Genomic DNA, 14,008 nt, shown 5'->3' on the forward strand with positions numbered 1-14,008 from the left:
CTACATCAACCGCTACATCTGTCACGAGAGGGAGGCAGGTCACACTTAGACTTGAAAACAAAATGAAAAGACCCCAGAATCCCTCACCCTTCTATTAGCAAGGCACACCACACATCTGGCAAATACGTGTGTATTAGAAAGCTTCTCTATATTGAATGGTGTGCCCTGTGCCATGCGTAATGGAGCTGCTGTCATCTATTATGTATTATGACATACGGGCAAATTGGAAAATAATAAATGGGAGGTAGTAAAAACATGAATGAAGAGGCATTCCTGCACGTGCATTGTGGCTGTCACTTACACTCAGCACTGCTTCTCTATCTGCTTTTGCTTTTTTGCTTTGCTCAACACAGCAGTCAAAGTAACGGCTTGATAAATTTGAATCGGAGGTGCTCTCCCAGAGGTAAAGGTCTGGGTACTCTTAAGGCTTTTCTAACTTGCTTATAGTACACAAAAATTAGTTTGGTTCCTTTGTTTTAAGGCCTTACACGGGTAGAGAGTTTTTGTTTGCTAATATCTTGGATACCATCCGTTGCCAATAGATACCATTTCCTTATCCGTCACCGTTGCTTTGTAAGGATTTGGCTTTGTAACAGACTTCACGTGCTGTCCAGGTGAGAGGCTTTGCAGTGGCAGAGTTTTAACCATAGCTAGAATTTCAGTGCAGTTTGCGTTTTCTTTGGGAAAGTCTCAGAAAAGGGGCGTAGGTAAAATAAATAAATAAATAAATAAATTGGGGGTTCCTCTATGCAAAACAAAACAAAAAGTGCTATTTTTGCTGTGGCATCGTCAGTAGTGACACTTAGCAAGACAGGAGGATGGATCACTCCTTCGCTCCGGAAAGCAAAGTGAGGGTTGCACTGTAGACCATCTAAAATCTTAACATGTGAAGTGGGCATATATTGCTTTGAGTAAGTATAGACCTCTCTGAAAGTGACCTCAGGGTGATTGTAGGGGGGCTCTCCTTGATTTTTTTGGAGCTTCCCCACAGTGCAGCTCCTGTCCCAAGCTCTGAGATCTGACTAAGGAGATGAATGAGTGTCTGGGAGCTTCTTGCCTCCCAGAGAAGGAATTGGGGTCATTTCTTCTGTTGAGATGAAAAGTAAACTTTAGAAAAACCGGGGGCTTTGCATTTCTTTGAATTAAATTAAACAGCATCCTTAGAGTTATGCTCAAATGTATAAATAAAGGCTTTTTTTTTTTTAAACAAAAGCTTGTTTCTGGAGCTAAACATAGATCAGATCTGAAACCTAGAAGTAGTGGCAGTCAGGCTCCCGCTTTTGCGTTTTGATTTACTTTCGGCACAAAATGTGGATTTATTGCTCTTGTTAACAGTTCACTGCTCTCATTAAAAATGAGCCCAGCGTTGTGCTGAGTTTCATTGCTTAAGGAGGGGGAGGATGAGCGAGGAATGCGAATTCCTTTGTTTACTCCTGGAGTCTGATGCCGTTCCCTTGGACCCAGGAGCCCAGCCATGGTTTGTCACCCAGGTGCCACTGCCCGCTATGGATGTCACCTTCCTGGTACCACTCCTTACAGCCTGGCTCAGTGCAGCCCTATGGCCAAGGACCCGCCGTGCGCCTGCAGCTGGCATGCGTGTGAGCAGAGAGATGGCTGGGGAAAGCCTGGTTGGATTTCCAAGGTAGTTCCAGCAAACAAAGCCATTTTGAAGTATGGCTCTGGCTCTCAATGGATTATTGATTATTTTCCCTTGGAGCCTTTGCATGGTGCTGTACAGCAGTGAGCACGGGCACCTGGTTTGCTTTCTAGGGATGTAGTTAACAAGATACTGTTTCCTGGATTAAAGCCTTAGCGTTCAGTACTGAAGACAGAGGAAAGGTATTTGTCATGGGTGTTAAATACTCAAACATCAAATCCCTAGCCTAAGAGAGTGAATGGCAGTGCAGCACTGATTGGAATCACTGTGTGGTAACGGATTGTAACTATATTTGTGGAAAACGTTTGTCTACCTGGATATTGGAGTATCTTTGTATCTTTACTGTTCTCACCCCTTAAGAGATTGAGGTATTTGAATGATTTGCAGCCTCTGGTTGTTTAGGGACATGTTAGTATATGTGCTGGTATGATGTCTGAGGCTGAGTGTCTTTAATTAAACGGTATTTTCCTCTTGTTCCTCTGAGAATTAAAGCATCTGCCTGCAAGGAGCGTGGAGATTACAAAATGTACAGATCCTTCAATTCTCAGCCTTGCTTCTGTAAAGTGTTTTCATTCTTCAGACTACAGTCAGTGAAAAGGGGAGGCTGGCCAGAAAGAATGGGGATTCATTTCATTATTCATTTCTATCAGTAGCATTGAAAAAACACTATTACGTCTCAGCAAAAGCCATAAAGAGGGAAATTTTAATGTCATTTAAAGCAATACAGAGAACTTCTTGCTAATCAGTTAGAAAAATGAGTTAAGTAGTTTGAAGTGCTGCTGTAAGCGTGCAGTATTATATCCCTCAATCTTCTCTTTCAGATGTGGCTTCCCACAGCTTGAGACGTTTCTTTCTTGTTGCTGCGTGAAGCAGGAAATGGCTTTTGCTGGGGGAGTGTGAATTTGGCTTCTGCACAAAACGCTCTCGAAATCGCTGAATAAACAAACAGTAAAAGCAGGAGGAATGATTCCTTCTCCCCTTACCAGTTATGGAAAGAGGATAACTTGTAATGCAGTAGGTTAAAAAACAGCAATCAGCATTATTTTTTAAGTCGATCGTGCCCTTTTAATTCTCCTTCGCTGCAGTTCTAATCCCGTTCTCTAAATATAATCATCCCATGAAGAAAAGTTGGCCTTTTAATAGGAAGTGATTAATGCTTATGGGAGTCATATGTTTCCTTTTTCAGAAAACACATCTCCAAATTGACCTGTGTGGTTTGGATAACACACAGGGTATTATTTTCCATGGCTGAAGTCCCATGTAATGATCTGAAAATGTAAGCCTTAGCTTTTATTTCTGTTTTCTCACCTACATAAAAGAAACACCACCACCAAAACAGGCAGGTTCTTGTATCCCAGCTCTGCTGTCTGAGGATGTCTGCAGGTTGATGTGAAGTGGCTCAGAGGAGTGACACCAGCAGCTGTGCATCACCCAGCAGTGCTTGCTGCTCACACAGATTTCCGCAGGTGTAGTGCATCATTACAGCTCTGAGCAGTGCCCAGACAGCAGCGAGCATCCCACGGGCTCACAGCGTGAGGGAGAAGTGAATGCTGCACAAAGGAGGGATGTGGCTCTGGCTGCTGCTCAGCACGGTGCCCTTCCTCCCCTGCATCCCTCAGCGAAGCCTTGTGCTTGTCAGGGCGCATCGCGTATGGGCTGGGAGGTCTCACCTTCAGTGTGAGATCCATTATTTTCCTGGGTAGCCATGTTTGCTGCGGGGCTTGGAGGGATATTTGTGCTGAAATCATCTTTAAATCCTTCTCTGGAGAGGAGCTCCTGCCCTGCTTTTTCTGCACACGTCTGTGTCAATATCAGTTCTCGTGTAATTGCATTGCGCTAAAGTAGGTCTCTGTCATTTCAGTGCAATGGGATTTATTTGATGAAACCTCTATTTTTTTTTAAGTGAGAATTGCAAAGAATGCTTCTGTGCTGTGTTGCAGCTCAAGCCATAGAATGATCATGTGATGTTATCCTGGGCTTATGTTCCTCTGTTAGGGAGCAAACTGCAGTTGGTTTTGAGTAATGTCACTTTGCTGCAGAAGCCTATGAATATAAAGCATAAATCCTATTTCAACCTCCCAACTTTGGGTGCAATAAATGCTTTCACAGAAACCTTTCTTGGATTAAAAGAAAAACAACCCTGCTATGTTTTTTCAGTCATCCTTCAATTTAGTTTTCACTGAGGTTTTAATGTATCTGTAAGACAGCTGGATAAAAAAAATGAAGATACCAAGGAAATTAACTTCATTAAATGAGGGATATCTTCTATAAAATTATTCTAAATTGTTGTGGTTCAAGAAGCTGCTATTCCTGTTTTTCACTGAGCCATACACAGTTTGAATGTAAAAACAGAGATCTACAAGGCAGCAATGGATGGAAGTATTTTCCAGCTATGTAGTCTAAGGTGAAATGATGCTGTGGTGAAATCAGTGTTTTGATGATCAGACTTTGCAAGTGAGAAGCCCATGAAACCATTACATCATTGCTGCAAGGCAGGTGAGAAGCTCAAAGCATAATCTGGTACGTATGTGGGCGTGCTGATCCTGTAGGTGCAAGCCAGCAGGGATGCTCTATGTGGGACAGTGGCATCACACCAGGGTGAGCAGGATGAGAGCTGGGGCAAGGGCAATCTGACTGCAGCCTTCCAGCATCCCCTTCTTGAGATGAGTTTTGCAGCTCGCTTTTTCACACTGTAGGCTTGTTGGGAATTTATTTAATTGCAGGTTAGATGGTCATGTCACTGAGCATCCTTACAGCAGTCCATTAATAGTTAATGGTCAGACATGTCCCTACAGAAACGGTCTTGCAGATGGAGTCTGGTGACATGTAAGTGACATGTTTGAGCCTCCTCCAGTCCCTGACTCAATGTGACAGACATCCCACGCTGCCAGCCTTCCCAAGGGGTTGGGGTGGTAAAGGCAGATGGCTTTAAATGATCCCTGTTAAGTCACTGACCCGTGAGTTTTGATAGGCTGGGCTGAGGTTAATGGTTTTGCTCTTCTCTGTGCAAAATGTTTTTGGTGGTATCAGTACTTTTGAATTGGTTTTGAGACATTCAGTCATTTTAGTGGTATATTTTACTAGAAAGAATGCTTGACACCGTAGTTGTGCCATTTTTAATACCATGTGTTTACCAGATCCTTGGATGACAGGTAGAATATTTCAGTAATTCAGGTACCAAACACGATGATCTAATAGATAAAATAACCAGACAAATCTACTGTGGTATCTTTCGCATCTGCTGTACCTTCCCATACAAACGTACTATTAGCATTTAAAATCTGTGATGTTTGCTACTCAGCACATATAGATGTAAAATGCCATAGCTCACGATCACCATCACAAAAGAGACATTATTTAATTTAGAGTGCCATGTTAGCCTTTACTTGCTGAGTAGGGAATTACTGTACAAAAATGGTAGCACATAGAGCAGTAACGTTTTTGATATTACACTAACCTCATGCTGGCATGAAAAAAAGGACCTTTTGCTGTAACCATCCAGTAGTGTTGGTCGCAGTGGGTGAGGCCTAGGGTCAGGTCCATGGCCTCCATTGGTAACTTGGTCTCCAGGAAAGGAATTACTGCTTGGGATCTTTTGTTGTGTTTGAAATGTGTGTCTTTTCAGATCTGTCAGTCAGTGCGGCTCTTGCCGGTACAGTGTAAGTGCCCATTTAAGTAACATACAAAAGAGATTGACCTCAGAAACGTACAGCCAGTCCTACACCCTCAGCTCTGATCTCATCACTAAAGCAGATCTGAATTATTCATGCAGGTTTTATGAGGATCATCTCTGAAAATGATCGATGGAGGTGAGACTACAGAACTCATTCCTCCTTTTTATTTCCAGATCATCTCCCAGTGGGACTACAGGAATGAAAACCAAAATTCATCTTCAGCACTAAATTGAGCATTTCAAGAAATTGCTTTTTTTTTTTTTTTTCATTTGGATTCTTTGCATGGTATGTGATAAATTGTTCAGCAAATACTGAGTACCTTAACTTCATGATATTTTAGGTGCTTTAGAAGGCTAGATCTGCTGGAACCTGTACATTGCTGTTAGGAATGCAGCTCTAGCCAGTGGCAAAGAATGTGTAGATGTAAACGTGAGGTAGAAAAATGAGACAAATAGCAATTTCTGTCTCCTCCCCGTCAAGTATTTAGGACTGCAGCTGTATCCCAAACAAGCCTTTGGAAGTTTTTGCTGCTTCAAATTGATCAGCCAGATTAGCATTATGGAGGGCAGAAAACAGAATACGAGAGGCTGCTTATCATCTGGAATAGCCCTCTCAGTTTCTCTGTGTCTCCAAACATGCTGCCCATTGCAATTAAAGGGCAATATTTAAATAAGAGCTCTCCAATCAAACTTTGGAATCCTTGATTTTGGCTCATTACCTTCCAAGCACTCTTGTGCGGTAACGGAGCACAGTTTGCTTTTGTTGTTGTGTGCATGTTACCTGACTTTTTTTTTTTTTTTTTTTTACCTTGGCACGCATTCACACTGTTTATACTGCTGTAATGTAAATGTTAGAAGAACCTGAGACATTGGAGGATTCCCAGTGGGGCAGAAGGCATTGAAATCATTCTGCTGCAAGCTATTTTAGATAGATTCTAGGCTGTGGACATCAACTGTGGGAGACAAAGGGGAACTGCTTTAAACTGAGACAGGGAAGGTTTAGGTTGGATATGAGGAGGAAGTTTTTCATACACAGGGTGGTGACACACTGGAACAGGTTGCCCAAGGAGGCTGTGGATGCCCCATCCCTGGAGGCATTCAAGGCCAGGCTGGATGTGGCTCTGGGCAGCCTGGTCTGCTGGTTGGCGACCCTGCACATAGCAGGGGGTTGAAACTCGATGATTGTCGTGGTCCTTTTCAACCCAGTTCGTTCTATGATTCTGTGATTCTATGATCGTGATTTGGTGGCCATCGTGCTTGAAGAGGGCAAAGAGCAAGCAGAGGCAGTGGCACTAAGAAATCCCATTCTTGCTTACTGGGTGCTTGCCAGCCACGGTAACTAAGGGCTATTTTTGGTCCTAAAATAAGGGACAACTTCATAACATCTGTGCTTTACAAAAAACCATGGTAAGGTCAGTTCTGAGGCTGTATTTCCATGAGGCCAAAAGTGGGAAAGAAGTCAACCCCAGTTATTCCTGTTGTTTTTTCCTGAGGTTAGTGCAGCAGGCTGGGCGAGACCTCCGAGCCTCCAGATGAGAATGGGAGAACTCCTGCTCCCCAGGCTGCTCCTTGGCTCTCCCACCTCTCCCCATCTGTACCTGCTGTAGACCGTTCACTGTGTTTCTATTGACTGGTTTCCTATTTACTGTTTACTAGCTGTCTTCCAAGAGGTGAAAGAGATGGACTACAAGAATATTTCCAGTTATTTTGTGCTCAGTTATTATCATCATTTGGTGTCTTCTACAATCTATATCTTTCTTGCCCATTGCATGCAAAAAAAAAAAGAAAAAGAAAAAAAAACAACCAACAAAGGATGCAGATGTAGAGATAGAAAATACACTCTCACAGCAAGCTCCCATTGATGACCTAAGCTGGCAATTGCCTTATAGGATGGAGGTATTTTCCATCCTATAGCTTTTAATTCCTTGTTTTCCCAGAAACCAATCCTTCAGGCTGCGATTCTGCACTTGCATGCCCAACCTCTACATGATGAGCTGGGACCAACAGTTCTGCATGTCTAAAACCTACGTGTCCCATCTCACCCTGCCTTCTCCTTGGCTGGAGCTTCAGAATCATGGTATAGAGGATGTAAGAGGCAGTTCCTTTTGGCAGAGCCTGCCACCACTGGCAATCCATTCTACGCTATGAATGCTACAGCAGTGTTGTTTTTGTTTTTTTCCTGTATGCCCTTTATTTCTTAGAGAAATGACATGAATAGAGCTGGCTGAAATATGTGATTTCCTTTACACAGGAAATCCTCTTGTTCTGGGAAAATCTTATGGTATGCTTTAAAAGTACAGCTATGGTCTTAAAAATATCCTGTGCCAGAGAGATCATCCAGTATTTTCACTAGGGAAAGCTGAACTGGCTCAACACAGGATCTTATTTTCCTAGGATATGTGATGTAGACCTCAGAGTAATGTCCTGGTATGTGCTTGCAGGCTTTGTGCTCTCTGCCATATTCCAGGCAATGGCAAAGAACATTCTTCTGATACTGAGCTTCCTTTCACATTTCTTTGTTAAATGCCCTATTTTGTTGTTGCGATTGTTTCTCATAACAAACTCAGCAGCATTTGAATTATGGTTAAGGCAGTTCTTACTGGTTATATTGCTGCTTATGCTGGAGTGCATGTGAACATTAAATGGATTGGAATCTTTCCAAGATTATTAAATATTGGCAAAACAAAGATGTGTGCTGAAGCTCAGGTGATACAGACCAACTTGAGAGGCAGGAATTGCCCTTAATTCTGCTGGTTTGGATGATAACATCATAGGTTTATTTTTACAACGGGAAATATTTCTCTACAAGGTAAATATCAAATTGTCTTTCTATTTGGTGCTTCAACTTATGAGTTTCCTGAGCCATCTCAGTGGAAGTAGGAGGAAAGTAGCTGAATAACTATTGTGTAGCTTTGTTTATGGAAGTTCTTTGTTCTCAGCTCTTCTTAAAATATTTAACTTAAGGCACAGTACGTCTCTGAAGGGATATAATTCACATTGCTGCAGCCTGCCTCTTCCCATTCACCCGTTCTGTAGCCTGATGACTGTGCATGGTTTAAGCAGTGACACAGAGAGGACTTACAGCCATAGATAGAATTGATACCCAGACAGTTTTTGTGAGCAGTTCTCTAGGAAGTGGCATAAGCTTCGGGCAGACAGAAATTTCCCAAAAGGTGAGAAAAACCAGCCAAAGCATCTGGTGACACCAGGGAGAGGGGTCATGCTGTTCTGCAGAGTCCCCTCTGCTGCTCAGGCTGGCGGGGGTGGCAGTGGGGTCTTTTCTTACCCAGCTCACGGGAGATTTCCTGCTGTGACAGATTTCAGCAAGTGTAATAGGATGCAAATCCTGTACTTGTACCTCTGCTGGCATGGATCTGCTTAAAATAATCATGAGCTTTAATAAAGCGAGCAGAATCTGGCAGCTCTGAGGTTATTGTTTGACTTCAACAAAGTGAGAGGAGTCCTCATTACAGCAGGATGGCTCATGGACTGCTTCTGGTTTAATTTCACGGCAGGTTTGGTCCCCACAGCGCTGTCATGCTGCGTGTGGGCAGCCACTGGGACTGCAGTCCAGCCTTGCAAAGAATTGCTAGAAATGGGCAGATCCCTTTTCCTTTAGGAAACAGTCAATTTGAATTATTGACAATACCAGGACTCAGCACGTTTTATAGCTTGTCTCACCATGTGTAACAAACCTGTGTGTTTAGTTTTTGAAAGGGGCTGTGGGAAAATTCTGTATTTCCAAATACAGTTTGTCTCCTCAAAACATCTTCACTCTGCTCGCTCGTCCAGCCTGTTAAGGAAACTCTCTCTCTTGTTTTCCCCAGGAGCTCTGACTCAGAAGAAGCATTTGAGACCCCCGAGTCCACTACACCAGTCAAGGCTCCTCCATCACCTCCACAGCCACCACCCGACACAGCGGCAGCCATCGTAGTGGACAAAGCAGAGCAAGAAATAAAGCCCCAGCTGCCCCTGGAAGACACAGGTAATGAGCATGCAGTATAAGACAGGTTGCTGCAGGGATGTGTTTGTGTTAGCAGAGGCAAGGAACAGATGCTAACAGAATGTTTTCTGGAAGATTAATGCATTTATACTCACCTTTATCTGCTACGAGAGGTTGCTTTCTGGAATAAAGCATCAGAGAATCTGCCATAAGATTTGACAAATAATAAAGAAAAGATGAGCTTTCTAGAATACTTCTTTCCATTTCCTCCTCCCAGTATTTTAGGAGCTTTACTAAGCGAGATGCAGGTGCTGTTAGCAGTGACAGCTAACAAAATGTCACTTTCTGCTGTCATCTGAAGCAGAACATAACAGAAAGAAGAGTAGAACATTGAACAATAGTAATTAGCTCTTTGGTACAGTACAGGAGTAAGAAAGCAGTACACGAGTGTGTGTGTAATACAGATATATGAGGCTGGTATACATTGATAAAGGGAACTTTTAAGAAGAGAATGTTGCATTTAAAAAAAAAAAAACAAAGAAACTTTTGCCCCCAAAAGAGTGTTCTCCAAGTTGAATAATAGAATATGAGGGAGTAGAAGGCACTGTATTAGCCCAAATTAGCTTTGTTTGGGTTGTCAGATGACAGCTCAGCAATTTAAGATTGAATTCCCCATTATGCTGTCTATTTTCCTATCCAAAAGCCAAGTCATCTAGATTACCGGGCTAAACTGTGAAAAGGTAATTTTACTCAAAGCAGACTAAAGCTCACTTGTGTTTCATATGCATAGCAGAGGCTTTTGAGCTTTGGTTTCAACCTTAAGGGATATGACAAGTTTTGTAAATATCTTGAGCTATCTTTATCTCTATCTATCTTTAAAATATTTCTAGGGCTTATTCGTGAAGTGCTCTTGAAGATTGTTATTATGCTAAGAGTTTATAAGAACCTGGAAGGTTCTTCCATAAGATTCCACTGATTCCATAAGATAGAAATGAAATACTGAGATCTCCTGGTAGTTTTTCCTTTACAGTTCTCTCTTCACTGTATCAAACAGTGTTTCTCCGTCTTTTTTCCTTTTTCTAATCTTAATTTCCATGATTACAAAATAAGTTAATTGCTGAGAGAACAAAAGAATGCATATGCTAAATAGGATTGGAGCGTGTTTTTAATTACTGCAGTAGATTATCTTCAAGCCCTTGATTATGCATGTGCTTCCCTGTCACACGTGATTCTTTTCTCCCTGTATCCCACATCTCCCCCTCCTTTCTGTCAGATATTCCTGAAGAAAAATGGGAAACTGAATATATATATTAAACTGAATAAATGAATATATTTATTCATAGCCAAACGTCAGCTATATTAAAAGCCACTGGATGGCAGAGAGGAAAACGTTTCATTTGCAAATAAGATTTTGTCCATGGGTGGCAAATTACTACAAACTGACAGAGCTCTGAAGTTATGCAATGTGCAGTTATACAACAGGGTGATTTATGGGAGAGAAGAAAGATGTGTAATGCAGAAGAAAATCAAATGCAGGAGGGCAACACAGAGCATTCATTTGTTTCTGAATTCCGTAGCAGAAATTAAGAATGTGAAGACTGTAATTTAGGTGTTTTGCATGCTTCTTTGGAAATGTGACACTTTAGTTGAACATTTAGTACTCCGTAAGCCACTGAAGTGCAGTTATCCTGCAGTTCAGTTACCCTGTGGGTTGTGCTCATGACTGCACACAACAGTGAGCCTCTTTCTGGGGTTTAGGAGCAGCTGAAGGAGCGTTTCTCGTTGCACCATACAGGTCACCCAATAACAATAAGGAAGACAGGCAGGCAAGGAGTCTGACATGTGGTGCAAGGCAGCAATGGCTGGCCTTGTGTCTTTGTCTTCTATGGGAGGGGTGAAAGGAGGGTGCACAGTCAGTGCTTGAAGGATTATTTCATCTGTATCTGACAGTAATTATTGATGCAGACGGTTGCAGTTATCCCGCCTGCTCTCATTAGCGCAACAGCTGGACCCCACTGCTGCAAAGCCAAGAGGAGAGTTTTTAATTAGGATGACTTCAAAGCTTAATAAATATGATGGGACCAAAATGCAGCTAGGTTCACCTGGCTTCATGCCAGCTCCCGGCAGTGTAAAGCCTGCCACGTGGCTGAGTCAGTGGCCTGTGGGTGAGGGGAGAGGGCCAGGGGGCATGGATGGGCCCATAGAGCAGCACATGGTGAGAGCTACAAGCCCTGCAGCCCTCTCTGCATTACAACCCACTCATCTCCAATGGGAGACCTATCTCCAGTTCCTTCCTGTGCCAGAGGAATGGAAGTCAGCATTTACAGTAGAGAGACGATGACCCAGGCAAAAGCGAGCTGAATTTTTGGTATGGAAAACATTTTTTTTTCCCCCCTCTCTAAGCCTGGCACAGGAAAATCGGAAATAAACTTTATATCCACATTTTCTCCCAGAATAAATGGCCGGAGTATTTTTACAGTAGTCTTAAAAATAGTGCTACCAACTGATTTCATAACTTCCAAGACTTCTTGTAACAAGCAGGAACTTGAAATAAACAGTGTTTGACTACGTGTAATATTAAGTAATTCCAATTCCTATACGCTGTAGGCAAAGTGTACTCTCCTGGTGAGTTATTTCCTTATTACAGAGAGTGTGGGTATGCGCTGTATGCATTTTCCAGAGGTTTCCTTTTGCCTCTTTTTCTCTAGGAAGCAGGAATAGAGTTGAATTTCTTCTTGTTTTATTAGTCAGGTTTCGTTTCTGCATCTTTCAAAATAGTGTTTTGCGTTGCTTCCAAGTCAGCAGCATTAAGGCCTTTTATTTTCCAGTCCCAGCCTATTGGATTTCACTCTTATTTTAGACACACGTCAACAAAGAACAAAACTCTCTACTGTCCTAGCACGCAGCACAGCTCCAGCAATGGAATTGAACATAATTGAAAGGGAAGAATATGTAAAAGTAGCAAGAATTTCTTTATTTCCTCAATAGATTTGCATTATCCATAAGGAAGCAGTAAAGATGTAGGTCCAACAAGCTGGTAGCTGGTGGAGGTACGTCATTTCTTTTCTGCTTAAGATATCTTTAAAACACGTTGGAAGTTGCCTCTGTGGTTTTTGGAAGCGTTCCTTCCCCTGAGGTCACACTGCCTGTGTTTGGTGTGGATTCCCCGGCAGCAGCTCTCATCCCAAGGGCACACTGCCTGGCTTCACAAAGCCTGGGCTTTTGTTGGTTTGGGGATTTTTCTTACCTAATCCAGGCAGAGTTCCTCTGCAGTCAGAAAGCTGTCTGTGTGGAAGGAGCTATGCTTGGGCCTTCTTTGTAATGAGTGAAGTGGGAGCTTTCTTTTGGGGTTTCCCTGTTTTTTAGGACAAAAGAGGCTTCCCTGCTATCACCTGTGCTCCTTAAAATAATTAGTATCTACCTGTGGGCATCTCTTATGGGTATTATTTGTGTATGAGTGTCAGTATCTTGCAGTGGGCCCCTAAAAGTCCTTGTTCAAGACGTTATGCTGTTCTCTCTAAGGCAAGTCCTGCCTTCTTTTGCATTGTGCGTTCCTATGCCATCAAGCTGTATTTTAGTGAAATACTGCGATTAGCAAGACTGTTTTGCTTAGCCTTGTGATGTAAGAAAGCAAATCCAGATATGATTTTAACATCAGGAAAGAATGATCTTAATATGTCTTTATAGGAGTACAATGTTGTGTTGCTCTGCAGTATATACTGTTCACCTCTTCCCCTCCCACATTCCTGCTGCTACTGGGGTGGAGTCAAGTCACTTCTGATGCCAGAGGAATCAAGCAGCAGCTCTGCATTTCTGCCAGAAGCCCTGTTTTCTGAATTTCACACATTGTTCCATACAAAAACAATGGAAGCATCACAGCAGCGAGTCGAGCTGCACTCTGCAGAAATCTGTACTGAGTTGGGCTTGAGGGAAGCTGTGAAATAAGCAATTGAAAGGGTTAAAACACTGCATTATGTGCAGCATGCCAAATCTGAATGCTGTTCTACTGTGAGCATGGAAGGCGTTGTACCTTCGTTTGCTGCTGTGATCTGTTCCCAGCTTCGGCTGTGCTGTGCCTGTCTTCTGCATTCCAAGTCCTGCAGGGCACTCATTTTTTTATATATATAAAATAAATGTTTAAACAAGAGGCCTCAACCCTAGTGAGGCCTTTGGCGCGTGCAGGAATGAAAATAACACGTAATTTCAGAAGGCTGTGTTCAGATCTCCCTTTTATTTCGCGCTGACCTAGATTTGGGCTCTGCTGACTTGTTACAGCTATGCAAGTGTTTATTGCTGTGTATTCCTGCTAAGTGTCTTCCATTCCATTTTGATGTAAAATGCACAGAGTAAGTACAGTGTGGGCTTTTATGACACTATTAGAGCCTGACCAGTGTCAGAAATGAGTGATGTGTGTGTGAAGCTCAGCAAATAGTGTTTAATTAGTGACCATTCCACCAGACTGAAAGCAAGAACAACCCAGAGGAGATGAGGGAAATAATAAACTGTCCTGAAGTACTGCCAAGTTATTAGCATTCATTTCAGAAAAACAGAACAACCACAGTAAAACAATGTTTTTAATTCATGTAACTCAGTAAAATTCTATTCCTCAAAGACAATCCATCTCACTGTCATTCCTTTGAAAATGTCTGAATATACTTAGTGCTGCTCTAAGGAAATGTATCTGATTGCCTAAAATTTCTTCCATTCTCAGCATCCTTAAACAATAGTTTCTATA

General features: G+C 42.4%; 1 protein-coding gene across 11 annotated transcripts in view; it reads left to right on the forward strand.

Annotated features, from left to right (window-relative positions):
* TACC2 (transforming acidic coiled-coil containing protein 2) overlaps nt 1–14,008 on the forward strand; it is a 115,663-nt gene that overhangs the window by 67,707 nt on the left and 33,948 nt on the right. For all 11 annotated transcript variants that reach the window (XM_040702901.2, XM_040702902.2, XM_040702905.2 and 8 more), the window contains one exon: nt 9,158–9,315. In XM_040702901.2, the coding sequence (XP_040558835.1) occupies nt 9,158–9,315 (158 nt within the window). The remainder of the gene's footprint in view (nt 1–9,157; nt 9,316–14,008) is intronic.

The sequence above is a fragment of the Gallus gallus genome, chromosome 6 (assembly GCF_016699485.2).
Source record: "Gallus gallus isolate bGalGal1 chromosome 6, bGalGal1.mat.broiler.GRCg7b, whole genome shotgun sequence".
Classification (NCBI taxonomy): Eukaryota; Metazoa; Chordata; class Aves; order Galliformes; family Phasianidae; genus Gallus; species Gallus gallus.